Source organism: Desarmillaria tabescens, assembly GCF_030435595.1.
Source record: "Desarmillaria tabescens strain CCBAS 213 chromosome Unknown EV420scaffold_81, whole genome shotgun sequence".
NCBI lineage: Eukaryota > Fungi > Basidiomycota > Agaricomycetes > Agaricales > Physalacriaceae > Desarmillaria > Desarmillaria tabescens.
This window is the reverse complement of record NW_026848380.1, coordinates 16571-33485: the sequence shown is the minus strand read 5'-3', so window position 1 is coordinate 33485 and position 16915 is coordinate 16571. Positions and strand designations below refer to the sequence as shown.

The window sequence follows — 16915 nt, the reverse complement described above, 5'->3', positions numbered from 1 at the left end:
CGTTTTCCATATTGTTTATTGGTGACCATTTCACAGCGTGTGTGACTACAATTAAATGTTATTGGCCACTCCAGCTCCGCTCAGGATCAGAAAGTGCGAAGAATAGCTCACCCCGTCGGCTTCACACCACCACGTTGAAATGTCTACCACGACTGCAACATCCGAGTTGCTCCTTTGGCTTGAAGTGGCCAACAAGAACATCGGGACAGATCCAGACAAAGTCCTGTGGTGCTTGGAGAACGGAAGACAACTATTGCAATCAGCTGTCGACGAACTGATCCAAATGTGCGCTCTTTCCGCCTAAATTGACGATATAGCTGACTTACGCAAACACAGATCCTCATCTACGATGTACGCAGCTATTCTGAATGATTAGCATGTTGCTAATTGGCTGCTAGGCACGCCTTGATCGCAGGCTGAAACCACGCGTAAGAGGTAAATCTTTTGATCTCTTCAATCATCCATTTCTCTTGTTTAGGTTCCGTCCTACACCCGACTTACTCTTTCACCATCAGAACTCTAACGTCGAAGTGATAGGCTCTCGAACCAACGAAACAAATCTTCTGAACGGCTTAAAGGACTTCCGGATCGGTCTGTACCGTTACGCCCTCCTTGGATGGTAGGAAATTGCTGGAAAGATAAACGCGTCTCTACGCCAGAAATCGAACTTTCTCTTCCCATGACTAAAGCCATTCACGAGGGTGAAGAGTGAAATCAGGTTGCTAATCTCGGTCGCAATGGTTTTGGTGTTGTTCACGCATGCCGAAAGAAGGAGGAAGAGTGGTACATAGCGGCAAAGAAGATACTTACCTATTACGGTATCGAGCAAACGGAAAGAGAACATTCAATTCTGGCGTAAGTTGATCACATCCACGTAGTTCGATTTCTGCGGTATGTTTCAATGTTCCATGTTTTATATAAAGGGCTAACGTGCTGTGGATAGATCGTATTTTGACCAACGGGCAAGCGAGTTGTGCATCTATATGGATTACGTCCCCGACGGAACGCTTGCTAGCCTGTCTGCATCATGCCAGTTACTCGAAACGGACGTGAAAGTGCTGATCCGTCAGGTCCTGGATGGTCTTATCTTCCTACGTCGTCAGAATATCGTGCATCGTGACATCAAAGGAACCAATTTGTTCATCACACTCGACGGCTGCGTCAAAATCGGAATCCTTGGTTGTGCAACTGTTATCGATCCCGGTACGAGACCTCGTAAAGTTGAAGAATATTAACATGGTTTTACATACTGTCACGTAGCACGGACGTTGCTTTCTCGTTCCGGCGCTCTGTGTTTCATGTCTCCGGAATTGTTATTCACCGATCATTATGATGAGAGGACGGACATTTGGAGTTTGGGCATAGTGATTATTGAACTGTTGAAGCAGGGGCACCCTTGGGCGAGGAACAAACCTGCTCGTATTGTTGCAATGGTATTCGTATGTTTACTTCAGTTCCGTTTTCTGGGCTTATCTGTTATCGCGTACCAGGTGCATGAGTGCGATCAACACCTACCGGCGTTGCTCAGAGGAATCACTTCTGAATCGATCAAATCTCTTGTGAGAAAGATCTTCGTAGATCAAGGAGCCAGACCTTCCGCTCTCCAGTTGGTGAACGACAAGTGGTTCTCAATGGCCGAAAGGATGCCGGAATGAGTAGCTTGTAATCGCATTAGGTATCACATTCAGGTCCCCGAAGCTATGCCAGTAGACGAGATTAAACAGCTCCAGATGGCGACGACGATGACAGAAGGAGGAAGATCGACCTCATGAATTTCAGGTGCAGCATGCGCAAGACTTCTAATGACTGGAACTGAGGATTAATGACCAAAGGTACTATCCGGGCGTCGATATGCAGGCTAGCGCACGGAAATTCGAATTTTACTGACAGTCTCACCTCAAAGGGAAGAGGTTGCGGAAGTTCGGAACGGAATCCCGGCTGCATCAAGGGTATTACAGCGACAACTGTATTCACCGAATGTCCTCGGAATGATTTCAGTGTGAGATATACAGAAAGGATAAGTAGACAATCAGGAAAATCAAAGTCAGGAGAATACGTTGAATCAGCAACTTTCGTCTCTAGCAAACCAAATGCCCCAGACCCCACTGAAAATGCCCTAATCACAAACATCATCAATCCCTAAAAAATGATAGGATACACGCGCAGCTTACCCTGTGGTCACAACTATCCGGCTGGTCGAAGTGATGGCCGTCGTAGTCCGCGGGAGTGGTAGAACACATTTCTCGCCAATTATCCCATGGTGGTTGGTGATTACCCATGTGGGCCTCAATACGCTATGAAGGAATTCAGATTGTTTGGATATTCGAGGTGTAGATAGACGTACGCGAGTCTTCGAGCCAGTCGCCACGCATCCCTACAGATTGTGTTGAAGCGTGGAGCTTAATGAATTGAAAGTAGTATGTACCTTATCCTGGAAGTTCTCCCACAGCGTTTTGCAACTCGGTTCGTTCGAATCAACCGTCCAATGACCGTAAATCCGAGGCTTCGTGGGCGCCTAAAAGAAGATCAGAAGATACGCCATCCTGAATGTGACAGCAGGCTCACCGAATTATCGACGTCGACAGTACAATACCCTGGCTGCTTGATGTCAACGCCGTGAATGATAATCTCCTTCTCTTTGCACAACCGCAAGCCATCTTCGCCTCTGGGCACGCCCATCAGCTGAGCAGAATACTCCCGGGTGCTATATCGGAGACATCTTTTCGATGGGGTTAGGTCAGCCCAAGCGAGACCATCGAGTATCAGCTGATGCTTTTCCTCCTTGGCAGATCGGATGTGGAGGTGAAGAGTGAGCGCGAAGACGCAAAGTATGAAGAAAATTATGGCCCGAAGAGATCTCCTGTAACAGATAATGAGAAATTGATAAAAATGTGACTCCTGAGGCTCACCTTGAAGACGGTCGCGACACATGGGTTCTAAGGCGATCACTATTGCTTAGTTGACGATGTGGGGATGACGAATAATATCTCACAAGGTGGATGGATGAGGAATGGGTACAGAATTCGGATTGGCTATACAAAATAGAACCATAAGAACGCGGTATAAACTGAAAAAGCGGTAGCATACCGGAATACAAAGGACGGTTCTCGCTTGTGTTCTCCGCTCCATGTTGAACGTCTCTGCTATACGGTGGCGGTGGTGCTATCGGAGAACTGGAAGATTCCGCATTTGAGCTCGACGCTTGCGGTAGTCTTGACGGCTGCACGCCTTCGCCGTTGTCCTTGTTGCCGTCGGTCATGGTGATGGTAGAGACGAAGCCCATGGCAGTGTTGGTTTAGGGTTCCGCTTTTGCATTTCGGAACTACGGCCCGAAGCGAACTGATGTACCATGCGGTTCTCGACACTCCGTACTCTGTGCCATAATACGCACAAGCAGGTCGTCAGCGATGTTCTATTGCGCTGAGCTTAATCCTGGGGCTGACGTGGGATTTATTGGGAAAAATAAAGAGTTGATTTTCATTCATCTAAATGTGGAACAAGATACCGCCTTTGCTCTACTTTGGGGAATCCCGCATAGCTGGTGTTGGTGGTGACTGTGAGTGACGATCTTCTCGGTCTTCATCTGTTACTGTCCTGCAGGAGACTTTCCTTCTGGTTTTTATTTCTAGGAAGTGACTATACGTGTCTCATAAGCGGAGTCAAGGCATATCGAAAATGGGACGAAATAGCCCACAGTGATGGCGCTATCATTGTCTTTCACCATCCATCCATGTTTGTTAACGAGCGACACTGGTTACAGGTCGTCCAATTGGACTAGACCGTTATATCCAATGCCTGTAAATCCTTGTGGTCCCCCGAAGGTAATTTAGGCCAGTTGGTGCCGTACCATAGGCATGACGCTCGTTTCACCCAGCAGGAATAATACCACTCGAGGGTTTATCTTCTATTCAAATCAGAGTGATACAACATATCCGTGAGGTGCACTGAAATTCCTATCATCCACAATTCCGTGGAATTATCGCCCGGTGTCTGACAGCCGACTATGCCGGCAGTGAGCGAGATGGTTTTAAAGAATGCAGGCAATCGTGACAGTCCTCTGACCATCCTCTGGAAAATACTCTGCATTGGTCTGTCCACACCTTATACGCCATTATTTAGCCGAACCAAGAGTATCGAGGCAAGGAAGCCATGCACAATTACGAATGTCTTCATAGAGACACTGTACACGTATAACAGGAAGGCACAGCGTCGTGAAGCAAGTCCATCGGTTCGAGATGCGAACGTCGCCGGCATTACTCATATGGGTATCACTTGATTCCCTGGCAGGATTTCTTGCTTGTAATTTCCCGGCTTATAGACATTAGTCTGATCGGCAGGTGCGAGTAACGTTTGAAGGGGAAGACAAAGGGAACACACCTGCCACGTACCAAAGGAGTCTTGTTTCCGATACATACTATGCGGATGCCCCCCGCTCTTCCCTCAAAACAATGATTACATCTCTTGTGATTATATGGTCATCAATGGTGAGCGTGAACACCCTGCAGATACACGTAGAGGTGAGATTCTTCGCAATACGCTGAGAACAGAGAGATGGACCGTTGCCGTCATGTTTTTACCATCCACTTCGATGCAATGCGTCACAATTCCTTCCTTTTCTCCTGTGTGAGAAAATAAACAACAGAATATGTTTTCTATACGTTCACAAAATATGAGTATAAGCACTGATACTAGCAGAGACGCAAGTACCATCACATGCAATGTAGGGTGCCAGAACGCATACCCTGCCGTCGACATTGAGCATTTGTGATAACCTTCCTGTTATTGAGTATTGTTCTAGTGTCGTTGCATTCTAACAGAGTAGGGGTGGTCTTTGACCACAATTGTCGAGCTGCACGGCGATTGCTTCACTTGCAGAGTCTCTCTCTAGGGTCTGGTGGCGACGATTATGTCTTCGACACATCCAGCTGAATGTGCCGGGATCAGAGAAAACCGTATTACGCATAGAATTTTAGTCCGAAATGCCTGACATGCGACGTACGAACAACCTTGCATTTCTGTCATTTTTGCTTATCATTGTGCGTAGCATAACCACCATATATATCAGCATTCAGATGAACGAGAAAGGTGAGTAAGGAGATTTCATGATGGAAGTAAAAGGGAGAGTCGTATCGGACCCGGCAGTTCGGATCGGAACTCCGAGGACCATCGTAGCAGTGCTCTGAGAATCGGCGGAAACGATCTAGTTTTATGAGGACACCAGTGGAGACACAACGGCATAGTGGGAACAAATCCGGTGAGTATGGAAGATAGATGAGGAAACATTAGGAATGCCGTGCATCGCATAGGTGAATACGTGTCACCGTCGTGGCTGTCTAGATCGAAGGATTGACGAGCACTGTGGTGCCGGTTCATTCCCCTAGATGAACATCCCGTCTGGAGGAGAGGTAATCTGATGACTAGAGTAATGGCATTGGCGGAGAAGGGCATAGAACAAGCTGAGCCTAAGATTGGAGTTATTCCGGTCGATGACAGTGTGCTTTCGAAAACAAAGATAGTGTTGGTGGGACGGGGCGAAGAGAGTGATCGGGTCGTTTTCATTATTAGAACGACGAGCATGTGGTTGGAAAAATAGCATAGCCTGAAGGCGTAGTGGTGGATAGTGAAAGAGGAATAGAAGCATATTGTCGGCGTCGACCTCGTCGAACATTTTTCTAGGAAACAAAGCCACTTCGGAATTGCGCAATATATCGGGTCTACGATGTCAATCGTAGTATCGTGGGCCTCATGATTTCAGAAGATCATAATGACCATCCATCGAGAAGCCATGGGCGGTTCAGCCTAATCAGCCCTCATTAAAGCGTAAGCAGAATTTGGAGAAGAGGAATAGGATGTACCTCTGTCGAACGAACATCGTTTCCAGGACGTGCTGATCAGAGAACGAGTACGCCTCGGGAAGCTGGACACAAAATATCAGCAGGTGGATTGTAGACAGGTTGCAGATGCACGTATTCCTTCACTATGTACCGACGACGACGATATCCCTCTAGCGTTAACTTCTATGCTCTCTCTCTTTCTTTTGTATGAATCCTCGCATTTTGGTTACTCGTGGAAAGTCCGCGATACCTTGATTCGCCTCCAAGATCCCCAAAAACCGAACTATATGCGCATCATTACACAGGTTAAAACAGACCGTAGATGTGAGATGCACGTACTCTTACCAAAACCTCTCTCATACCAGTGATCCGTCGCCCTTATTTTTGTTGGATACTTGCGATGACGCATTATTGTTCATGCCGTACTCCATTCTAATGGCATCAGCATTAAACTTGTCTGCAAGAATCGAGAAACATAGCACTTACTGCAGTTTCAGTATGCACCTTCGGAACTCTGATGTTACATCCGTCCCGAAGGGAACAGTATCCGCGAAAATCATCCTGCTTGTCGGGCAGAATTTTGGTATAAATTGAAGAAAGCCGAGAAACGGTATAGAAGGCCTTGTCGTTTTATCACATATTCGGCAGTGGGCACGAGTATAACAGAAGACAGGGAAAAAGCGAGCACGAGCATGATGACAGTGAGGGGAAGAGCCTGTGGGACCCTGAATTTGACTGTCGTGTGAGCGAGCCGGAGTGACGGACCGAGAACCGACGTTGCCTGAGCTTGCCTTTCACCACCGCCATTGAATCTCGCTAGCTACTCACTTTTCCGGACCTTCCCATGGAAGTGAAAGGATTTGATTTTCTGCATATATATTACTCGTTCGAATGAGTGAAACGACTGCTTAATTAGGGTCCGATGGTCCTTCTCAAATCTTCTACCACCGTCAAAATATCGGTGGGAAGCCAAAATTATATAGGTGAATCCTTCTTATTTTGATTCTTCGTCCAATTTGTGTTCTTCTGAATAAAATTTTCTTCGCAGGGCGTATTATATCAGCGGATTGAGGTGTCGGACTATGTCAATATATGATTAAGCCCCGATTTTTCATGCCATGATACGCGAGTCAGTGTTTTTACTGTTGTCGCTTCAACCCAAAGATCTCACTTGATGACGCAGTCGTCAGACGCACAAGAATAATGTTGACCTGCATGGTATACATTGGAAAACTATGCTTATGTGAACACCGGCAGAATATCGAGACGTCTTACTAGGCCCCGTCTGTACGCGTTCTTTCATTTATGTGGTTTGGACTTGCTAAAAAAAGCGTGTGCATCCAGATGTGTATAGCTTGTACGCTACCTTGGAACTGAACTGCCGCGTCGTGATTTCTGGGAGAGGTGGAATCACAATTATGAAAGCCTTCGATGGGGTAATGTGTGTAATGCGTTAGACAGTATGGGATAGCTGAGGAATAGCCCAAGGGAATGAGAAAGGCCTAAAACCAGGAATGGTACGTGCTTGATTGTAGCCATTTAGTGAACGTTCCTTAGCTTCGCCCAGGTGTTTCTTTAAGAACAAGAAAGGAAGTCATACCACATTTCAGATATGGAATGTCCCAATCGCGCCAAAGGTCGAGTATCGTAAACAGGCCTTAAGCCTTCCAGTTATATCCATGCTTGAAGGAGACCGGTATGTCATCCCGTTCCTGTTAGTGTTAGTACTAAAAAACAAAGTATAGTCGTCCGTAATCCTGCGTCTGAAGATATGCATGCATTCCTGACACGCCTTCTGGGTGACGCTCGAAATCCTCATCAAAAACTTTCCTGCTCGAACAACGTACTGTCTACACTGATGCATCTATTCTGTTTTTTTGTTCCGCATCGTTGCGTACGCCTTGGTCCATCTGCCATAAGCGTTCTGTCTTCTTCGTTAATGTTATCTGAACTTGCCCTTTTTTAGACCTGGGCGACCCGGTATTCCTTCTTCGTGGCACCCGGTTTTAATATGTAGTTATGGACAGCTGACTTTACGCTTTCATCAAGATGCCGTATTGACAATGACGAGTCCTTAACAAGAAAATACCGGCTACAAGGTAGTTTCAGATCACTACGCCGTTTGGGTCGTGGGATATAGTCCGAGAATAAAAATATGATTGCTGTCAGTCGTCATCCTCCACACCTTGTCAACCTACGGAGGGTATGAATTATCCCTTAGCCCAGATTTGCTACGTCGCCTTGCCCTATCCCAGCTTTGGAAGATATGCCCCCGCTGAAGTACTTCACGCTTGATGGATCACTTCTCACAGTGCTGTGGTGCTGTTCGCGGCCACGAAGGGTTGCTGTTAAGAAACGTCACGACGGGATCTTTCTCCGTGCGTGTGCCACCTGAAGTAAGATAATGCTAACAGCTTAAAATCATCGAGGTTAATTTTATCGTCAGGATCAACATAATCAGCATATGATTTCTGAACGAGCAGGATTCTTACGATCGACTGCTGCTGTGCAGTATTGAATAAAATCTCCATCCAATAAGTGTTGACCGTTAGTTGTCACTGAAGATGGAGACAAGTGCTGAGCATCGTGCATAATGCACCATCCCTAGACTATTGATAGATCCTAATACAGCTTTGTGGGTACCACGGCTTCTCACAACTTAATAACGTTCAGGATCTCCACCGACATGGGGATGTCCAGACAATGAGTCTCCACGCTTATCATGGGCTACATGCAAGTTGCGCTTGGTCCAGACCATTGTCTCGGTCCGTTCCTGTAGGACTGTGGTGCACTAAACACAGCATCTGACGCCTTGCGGGGATTGTTGAATGGCCATATTGGAACCACCATCCTCAATTACAAAAGGATGGGTGTATAAATGCGAGAAGGCATTTCGGTGAAAAGCCGTAATGCCCTACCACATCTCGTCCAAGAAACCAACCACAAAAACTGTCCGTTTCGCCGATTCGCATAACGACTTGTATGCATATGCTCGCGACCATATACCCTCACCTGTTGCGACATGCTCATATCCAAAGCCGCCATCCACCACCAAGAACCAGCATCCGTACATGTATTATTATTGTCGGTCGCTTAATGAATGATACTCCTTCTCCCGATTACAACTACTCTCCGTTGCCATCCTCGATGACCTTCTCTCCTCCTCTAACCACTCATAACTCCCTCGCCTATCTGCCCCCCTTATCATCTCGACCGGTTTCGACACCACCTCCAATACCCGAAGGAATATGGAACCAAATCTCCATCCCATCAGTCAAGGAGGACTCCCCAGAGACACCAAGTGCGGGCGATCTCAGTAAATACCTCTGCCGACTGCCCGTCAACATCGACTTGTCAAAAGACACATCACCATACATCCCCATGCTCCCCGATGAACCTGTCAGGACATCTTCCCTTCCTGCGAACGTGATCCTTATATCCAAGTTCCTTCCATGGCGGATTCACGTCTCGACGCGTTCAGTTAGGGACATGCTTGTTGCGTTGTATACGGCATTGCGCACGAAGGTCACTAAGGCGGAGATGGAGGCAGTGGGAGATAGAAACGTGATGAATGCCTTTGCAAAATGGGCACAAGGAACGGAAGAAGAGGGAAGGAGGAAGGGAATAAGGAGAGTTGACTTCTTGCTCGAGAATACGAGATTCATTGAGATAGAGCCTACGGATGAGCAGAGGATCTGGAACGCTTGTTTGATACCATTGTCGTAGTGCTTTGGGAGGTGACCTCTCTTTGCTGAGATACCTCTTACGATTCTATTTGGCCATTGCATTATTGATTTGCCTTACTTTTGTATGCATTATCTTTATACGTAAGCCGGTATTGGGTAGGGCTCTTTATGTGAATTAAGACCGCTGAAGCAGGTTACCGACTTGCGTTCGGGGGAGTTCCACCACCTTCCGCACATCGTAAGTTCGTTTCTAAGACTGACAGTGCTATGGAAGGTATGCACGGATATAGAGACGTTAATAAAATGACTATAGGAGTATCATATGATTTTCAATGTATATAGGAATTCGCAACGAAAAACTAACTAGTATTGACACGCCAAACTACACGAAAACGCATATCTTGACCCTAATCCACTGCCAGTGCAGCAGGTGGTTCTTATTTGAATACTCTATACATTCAAAAAACCTGACTATACGGATTTAATTATGCAGAGAAAAACAGACGGCCGATGAGAGATAAATACTATCATGCATTTGCCAAGGGTTATCAAGGTGGGAGCGCCAGCGAGCCCTCGCCATCGTCTTTGTCGGGTTTTTTCTTCAATGAAGATTTGGGTGATTGGGCGTTGCTCTAAGGTCGTGCTCCGGCATAGCAGTAGCATCACTCGATTTGTCTGTACTAATCAAGCAGCTGGGTACTTCATAAGGAACTTCAGTGTCAATAATTGATTACTCCTATATACATTCCTTTGAAGGCAGCAGGTCACAGTATCGCCGAAAATCGTATGTCATGCATGCAATTTTGTTCATTCGACCCAATCCGAGAAACGGCATACAAGGCCTTGCTATGGTGTCATCGTCGCTCAATTTTGTACTGAAACGGATCTTAAAGTACAGGAGAGGGGAAGAGCATGCAGAAGGACTGATGTATATCATCGATATATTATCTTCTCTCAGTGTCCCCCGGTGGGCCTTGCCACGTAATACTAACTACCTACCTCCTTATTTCCGGAACCTAGACAATGTAACTACTCAAACATTCTGGGGCTAAGATCCTAGAGTCAACAGTCAAACGGGTAGCAGAAAAGGGAAGAAATATGCAGTGGGTTAGCAATTGATGACAGGTTCACTGGTGCGTTCGTTCTGATGGCAATATTTAATAAGGTGGATCGAATCATTTATTATAAGTCCAGTCATCACCTAACGATGTTTAAATGAGTATTAGGCATTTTCACAGAGAAAAAAAACTCACTGACACTCCACAGACGGCCCTCAATTCCATTGCCATGAATAACAGGCGTCTGCAAAGGAAGACCTCCGATTCGACCCATGAGCTGCTCGTAAGTCATGGTTCTCTCTTCATCTGACTTTAGGGCATGGAGAAGTGCCTCGGTGAAAGCGCCGTGTGTCTTAGCACTCGAGTTTGCGCAAGCTTCTAATGCAATCTGATAGTCCTTGCATGCAACAAGAAAAATATGGGACTCCCAACTTCTTTCCCGAAGTAGATGTTTTTCCGACTTCTGGTATAAAGCCTTTCCCATGTCAGGAAGTGGATTCGCATAGCGAACCTTCCCCGACCTGCAGTTTAGGACATCAACCATTGTGCCTCCATGACAACAATCAAGCACGAAGGTGATCCTCGTGGAAACCCCAGAAACAATAGCATCGATATCTCTGTCGGTGATATCGAATACCATTTCTCCATTAACGATGCTCCCCCGATCTATTGGACATATTGCCTCCACAACGTCTTCCTGCATTGAAGGTGATCTGGATTAGATAGATCCTGAATATCGAGTTCCATGCCCAGCATAGTAGATGAGAAAACTATCATTTTCCTAGGAGTTATGGACTAAATTATGAATAGCGTTAAGGATGTTGGCGCGAGTTGGTCGCCTACAGTCGTTGTCTGTCATCAAAGTGATGTCGTTTCGACTAAAATGATATTGGAGAGCGAGGACGTCGTGGAGAGCTTGGACATCGTTCAGACATCCATCAAGGGGATTTTCGTTATAGTACTGTACACCTATGAGTAGTGCATGACGGCTTGGGAGAGGCTGAGGTGGAATAGATGAACCCATTGAGGCCCCGGCAGTTTCAACGATTCCGTGGGGTACAGGGCGATCTGTTAAAAGGAGGGGATATTTGCGGAGTGGGATGTTAGAATCGTTGAACTTCCCATTCAGGGAGTCATTGAACATCGAGGTAAGTGAGAGCATCAGAACTTGTGGACTGGATTTGATGCAGGATTATACGTTATAGCTGAATGAGAAAATGGGTGTGTATGAAAGCTATAGAAGTATCATTATAGGTGCAGGTTCTTGGTGTTTTTTGGTAACATGTACGAGTGAGAGCATCTTCTGAATAAGGAACCATTCTTAACACAGTCCTCACAGCTTGGACAGCATTTGTGATTCGCCTAACACAGACATGGCATACATTCCACAGCACCTCTGGCTGGCATCGCATATTTGACAGCACTCCAACAGCTTCATTATTCTGTAATTGAATAATGCTGTGCCATGAACCTGTGATTTTTTGGGATGCAGTTTGTCGAATCAGTACAGCATGTCGACAAAAATAGGAGAATACATCTTTGTAACAGACTTCCAGGCTAAGCAACAGCAGTTTTACTTAAATGATGTACAACAGTGACTACATTCTCGTACAGACATCGTAGAAGGCTATCCTGAAAGAATCGCACTACATTCAATTGCTATTCATACTCTTGGAATTCTCCCGTGATGGATCGATCCTTAGCTGTCACCTGAGTAAGAAGGATCTCGTTTCAACCGAAGGAAGCAGTTACTATGGTGTCATATTTCATGCTTTAAAGATGAGGGCTGTGAAACTCTGTTCATGTCACTTTCTCGGCACTTGACAATGTCCAACTCTTCGGATAATGCTTCCTCCACGATAGGATATTTTTCAGCTCCTTTAACAAACAGCTGTGAAACATCCACTCCACGATGCTCAGAGTCTCGCCCATTCCTTGACTATTCATCGCATGGATCTGCATCCCAAGGATCGGTAAGTAAATCCGTATTGGCATTGTTAATATGACCAACGATTATTGAAAAGGACCAAACGCCATTGATCGAGGAAGAAATACAAATCCTTGAGCAGTGAATATCCTCCTTCGAAGAATTCGAACAGAAGATTGCTGAGGAGTATGGAATGCAATCAGAAGAGATTGATTCACCTGTGATTCTACAGAAAGCGAAGGACGTGATACTTAGCACAGACGAGGGTCCCCTGGAGATAAAAGACAAGCCAGTTCAGACAGCTGTTTTCCTCGACTCTCTATACAAGCTTCGGCGTAGTCTGTCAGAGCTCCGGCTTTTCAGAATTGTATCGGATCTTCAAGCTTGTGAGCTAGAACCAGCAAATAATCCGGTACGTGTGTTTCTTTCACTTCATATCCTCCTGTTTGAATGGTCTCTTTTATTCAGTTTCCAAGTGCGATAGACGCCTCTCGCTTTTGGGTGGTCATTATAGGAATTGATGCATACCGACAACTTCCATTGCAAGGCTGCGTCTTCGATGCAATAACAATGGAGAAATATTGTATTGACCTAGGTGTTCTGAAGTGCCGCATACAACTACTCTTGGGTCGTCTCGATGGATTAACGCATTCGGATTCATTGTTTCCTTCACGTGAAAACATCATCAAAACGCTTCATGATATTCGCAGTAATTGTCTCGTTGAGAAAGGAGACTCCATTATCATCTACTTCTCGGGTCACGGATCACATTACTTCTGCTCGAACTACTTCCAAGATAATATCGGTGCATCTGCACACCTGGGGTCCATTGAAGCCATCTATCCTGCAGACCGCAATGAGCTTGATACAGACGGCCGTCCCATTTCTGATATCAGCGACAGGGAGATCAACACCATAATTTCCCTAATCCGTGATACCAAGGGTGATCATATCACTCTCATTCTCGACTGCTGTCATTCAGGAAGTGCCACCCGCAATATATCGGCTTTCTGCTCCCCGGGGCACACACGGGATCTGCCACCAGTATCACACAGACAAGAGAGTGTGTTTGAATCTGCGGACAAGAGCCTGCAGAAGCATTGTCCTGGAGCTCCATCGGTGCTAGTGGAAGACCGGTCTCCCGATATGACATCTCACGTTGTTATTGCTGCATGTAGAGAGTTCGAGTTTGTGAGGGAGGTCCGGAGTAACGACGGAAACATCACCGGAATTTTCACCAATGCCTTGGTTTCAACACTGAGATCAGATTTATGTCAAAGTTGACCTACACTGACCTTTGTAGTACTCTCCGAGGCTCTATGCAACCTCACCAGACACCTGCTGTCGCTGGAAGGAACAAGGACTCACTTCTGTGGTATCGTCAGGCTTGAAAGTTTTTCTCCAGGGGTATCATGCTCCGCAGCTATTCCATTTTATTTAGCTTCTTTTTTATCTGCATGCTATCGCCATTGTGTCGTTACCACTGTATATTATACCATCCATGAATTAGAGGTGTCTCTTTGTAGACAATCAGACGTTTGGTTACACAGTATCCTCAGATAACACTATATACTCTGACGGAATAATCGCCGTCTCGACCCAACCCAAATGAAGCACATGAAGATCACTTTCTCTCCTGCATCCTCCACTGCTCTCTTTGCAGCTGCCTTGGCGAGATCCGCTGCTAAACACGGCATATTCACACCATCAGGAGTCTTATCCCCGGCCACGTGTACAACCTGGCTCGTGGATATAGCCACGAAACTCAGTAGCTGATACTTAAGTAACTTAACTTGACATAAGACCTGACAAGGTGCCGACTCGTATCAGGGCCCCTATTTCAAGTCAGGTTATTTGCAAGGATTGGGCGAGGTATCAAACAAAGAGATCCCTCGACAGGGTGAGTTGGTGGTTGAATATCATACCAGGGCAGCCTGTATAATCAATGTTGTTGCTGATCATGCATACCCGATACCTGATGGCTCATATACCCTCATCAGTGGCAGTAATTCTTTCTATAATTACTATGAACCCTCATTATATTGGGTGGTCGGGAGGCAACGAAGGGATGGGAAGTTTGAAAAAGTGTCAGTGATCCGACTCGCAGATCCTGACGAACATTTCAATCCTTCGATGATTTGTGATGCACAAGTTGATAAAATATTTCTTTGCTGAAATTAGGATAACAGCTTACTTTGCACAAGAAGTCAATAAGGACGTGTGATTTCTCCCTTTGAATTTGAACTAACTCGCTCTTATTTCAACCTGGTTCGGGTTTCGGAAGGCTACAGGCATCATGCTAACCAATGTTCTTAAAGAATAGGCAATGTCAGTCGAGTCTTTGGGCCAGAGTCCTGCAGAAACAAGGTTGGCCTCGCGGATGAAATGTATCGAAGGTTAGTGACCCAATAGTGACCGCGACGGTATATCACAAATAATTAAGGAGGAGCAGTGGTTGGCATATATGCGAGATTGGTTCGCATTATTATGCCGTGTGCGGTATATGCCCTTGTTTTTCTGATTAGATCATGATTGTGTCCACAGGCTCCAACACATTCATAGTTTTCGATGAAGATCCCTTCTCCGGACATATGATCGTCCGGTTATACTGGCCTAGTTCGCCTTTGATTTCATGATCGGCGATGGTCCCAAGCACTGCAGTGCCAAGAAAGACGAGTACGATTGGCCCATATACCCAAAGCAGGTCATTGCATCTGGGTAGCCTTGTGTTGTCGCTTCTAAGAAAGTGCAGTTACCTCATAATATTCCAAGGACTGTGTTCTCAGCGACCGCGGAACTGACAAATGCCTGGAATAAGCGAAGGCTTGGAGTTTTGGTCTTATGGGTTACTATAGGTGAATACGCATATCCTTCTTTATCGCTATTAATGAGCCTCGATGCCTGTCTATTTTCGGAACCCTGGTAGGTTGCCAGTTGACATCTCATCCTTCCGCTCCCCGTCCGATCATCCACATGTTAGTCAATGTTTATCTGCGGTCTCCAACAGTCTTGCATCCTCTTATGTACAGTGTCGCCATATCCAACTGATCTCATCTGTTACAAAGTTGTTTCTTCTTTCCAGAAGGACCGAGCGATCCATGACACGTCGTCTGCTATGCTCTTCCATGCGTGCTTTATGCCCTTTCTTGTACATCAAACTCTTTTTTTCCCATTCTTTTGTCCATTAACGCGCATTTAATGTGCTGTCCTGTAACCGGGATTGCCAAGACCTGATCTTCCATTACCAAGTTGAAGTGTCGGTCCGTTTTTTTGTCTTTGGCTCGACCATTCGACCTCAGCATTGGAACACCTTGCGCAGGGTTCAGATTCATGTCAATTTTATCTTCGTCTGTGAAACGAGTTACTGAAATTCCTCGTTAGCTATGTGTAACGATAATGAATGCGACGACAAATCAGACTTCTCGGACTTCTCAAGCCTTCATCTATCATGTGTATTGTGCTATTCCGCACAAACTAATCCTGCTTTTGTACCACGTAGCAGAGAGCTATGATCAAGCATCGTGCTGGTGAGTAGTTATTTAACTTTCGATTTTCCTTGTTACTAAGTCTCGTTACTAAGCCTAATTGAATCCCAGCACTCGTCCGGCATCGGTACATCCAGAGCTTCTTCATCTTATGAAACCCGCTATGCCATGCGCTATCCTCCCTTTCTCAAGTAAGTCTTCCAAGTCCTGACTCCGGGAACTCGCTGCTAACACTACTTTAGATGATGGCATTTCCTCTTTGTAAAGTTTAGATCAGTGCTCCTTCGTTGTTCTCCTAAGCTAATTATGCACATCAACAGCCCAAAGACGGGCTTAACGCCCCTTCTGCAAAAATACTCCAGTGTAAGCTACCGTGCCAAACTTGGAGAGTCTGCGATGATGCAATCTAATGGGAATTTTCTGCCCTCCCATTCTGATGCTCGAAATGCTTTGAGATGCGAAATATGGCAAGAATAGAGGCCATCAGTGAAATGTTGTCAATTTCCCTCTTGATGCTGAGATCTCATGAAGGTAAGCGAAAAGATTCCTGTTCTGTCGTTGCATACATCAGCAAAACGGTCAATTTGTCTTTCGGATGTTTCACTTTGAGATAGCATCTTTTGAGCTCTTTGTCTTTATCATTGGGCCTTGATCTTGGGGTGATCTTATTTGAGTGTCTTTCAGACCTCGCATTTGCTTGAGTGTATTGAGGCCTCACGGTGCTGGCGGTAGTCATGCAACAGGTCAACTTAAACCTTCCAAGTCCATTCAAATTACACTGCAAAAGTTCTGTTCAAAGCCAGATAGAGAGAGAAGACACGCAATTGGTATAAGTACCAGTATGAATACAACTCGAGCCTAGTACAAAAACTACTACCAGTATTAGACTCTCGCAACCATGTAGCAAAATCCAAAAAAGCCCCGC

General features: G+C 45.8%; 6 protein-coding genes across 6 annotated transcripts; 3 read left to right on the top strand and 3 right to left on the bottom strand.

The window, feature by feature from the left end:
• Positions 1 to 599: 599 nt before the first annotated feature.
• EV420DRAFT_1316027 (kinase-like domain-containing protein) lies at positions 600 to 1655 on the top strand (the record flags this gene model as incomplete). The annotated part of the gene is made up of 2 exons (XM_060468674.1): positions 600 to 1215; positions 1261 to 1655. The coding sequence occupies exons 1-2, from the start codon at positions 984 to 986 to the stop codon at positions 1653 to 1655; spliced, it is 627 nt and encodes a 208-aa protein (XP_060323394.1). The 5' UTR covers positions 600 to 983.
• A 308-nt stretch (positions 1656 to 1963) lies between these two features.
• Positions 1964 to 3279, bottom strand: EV420DRAFT_1752821 (uncharacterized protein). Its single transcript, XM_060480424.1, has 8 exons — positions 3088 to 3279; positions 2993 to 3032; positions 2910 to 2936; positions 2566 to 2860; positions 2426 to 2515; positions 2345 to 2374; positions 2172 to 2294; positions 1964 to 2116 (listed from the first exon to the last, which is right to left on the bottom strand). The coding sequence occupies exons 1-8, from the start codon at positions 3257 to 3259 to the stop codon at positions 2063 to 2065; spliced, it is 831 nt and encodes a 276-aa protein (XP_060323393.1). The 5' UTR covers positions 3260 to 3279; the 3' UTR covers positions 1964 to 2062.
• Positions 3280 to 9254: 5975 nt separating this feature from the next.
• On the top strand, positions 9255 to 9518 carry EV420DRAFT_1227860 (uncharacterized protein; the record flags this gene model as incomplete). Its single annotated transcript, XM_060466519.1, has 1 exon — positions 9255 to 9518. A coding segment is annotated over one exon (264 nt), but the record flags the coding sequence as incomplete, so codon positions are not given.
• A 1177-nt stretch (positions 9519 to 10695) lies between these two features.
• On the bottom strand, positions 10696 to 11281 carry EV420DRAFT_1650706 (uncharacterized protein; the record flags this gene model as incomplete). Its single annotated transcript, XM_060478490.1, has 2 exons — positions 10696 to 10721; positions 10774 to 11281. 2 exons carry the CDS (start codon positions 11279 to 11281, stop codon positions 10696 to 10698), a joined length of 534 nt encoding a protein of 177 aa, XP_060323391.1.
• A 90-nt stretch (positions 11282 to 11371) lies between these two features.
• On the bottom strand, positions 11372 to 11590 carry EV420DRAFT_1236498 (uncharacterized protein; the record flags this gene model as incomplete). The annotated part of the gene is made up of 1 exon (XM_060466588.1): positions 11372 to 11590. A coding segment is annotated over one exon (219 nt), but the record flags the coding sequence as incomplete, so codon positions are not given.
• A 732-nt stretch (positions 11591 to 12322) lies between these two features.
• Positions 12323 to 14051, top strand: EV420DRAFT_1316019 (uncharacterized protein). The gene is made up of 3 exons (XM_060468673.1): positions 12323 to 12551; positions 12603 to 12917; positions 12974 to 14051. Exons 2-3 carry the CDS (start codon positions 12699 to 12701, stop codon positions 13787 to 13789), a joined length of 1035 nt encoding a protein of 344 aa, XP_060323389.1. The 5' UTR covers positions 12323 to 12551; positions 12603 to 12698; the 3' UTR covers positions 13790 to 14051.
• Positions 14052 to 16915: the final 2864 nt, after the last annotated feature.

What these genes read in the sequence shown, in the direction of transcription:
- EV420DRAFT_1752821 (XM_060480424.1), bottom strand. Translation starts at nt 3,259, where the DNA reads ATGACCGACGGCAACAAGGACAACGGCGAAGGCGTGCAGCCGTCAAGA. An exon ending in CTGTCGACGTCGATAATTCG is followed by an intron (nt 2,516 to 2,565) that starts GTGAGCCTGCTG and finishes ATCTTCTTTTAG; the next exon opens with GCGCCCACGAAGCCTCGGAT. An exon ending in GGGAGAACTTCCAGGATAAG is followed by an intron (nt 2,375 to 2,425) that starts GTACATACTACT and finishes CACAATCTGTAG; the next exon opens with GGATGCGTGGCGACTGGCTC.
- EV420DRAFT_1316019 (XM_060468673.1), top strand. Translation starts at nt 12,699, where the DNA reads ATGCAATCAGAAGAGATTGATTCACCTGTGATTCTACAGAAAGCGAAG. An exon ending in TAGAACCAGCAAATAATCCG is followed by an intron (nt 12,918 to 12,973) that starts GTACGTGTGTTT and finishes TCTTTTATTCAG; the next exon opens with TTTCCAAGTGCGATAGACGC.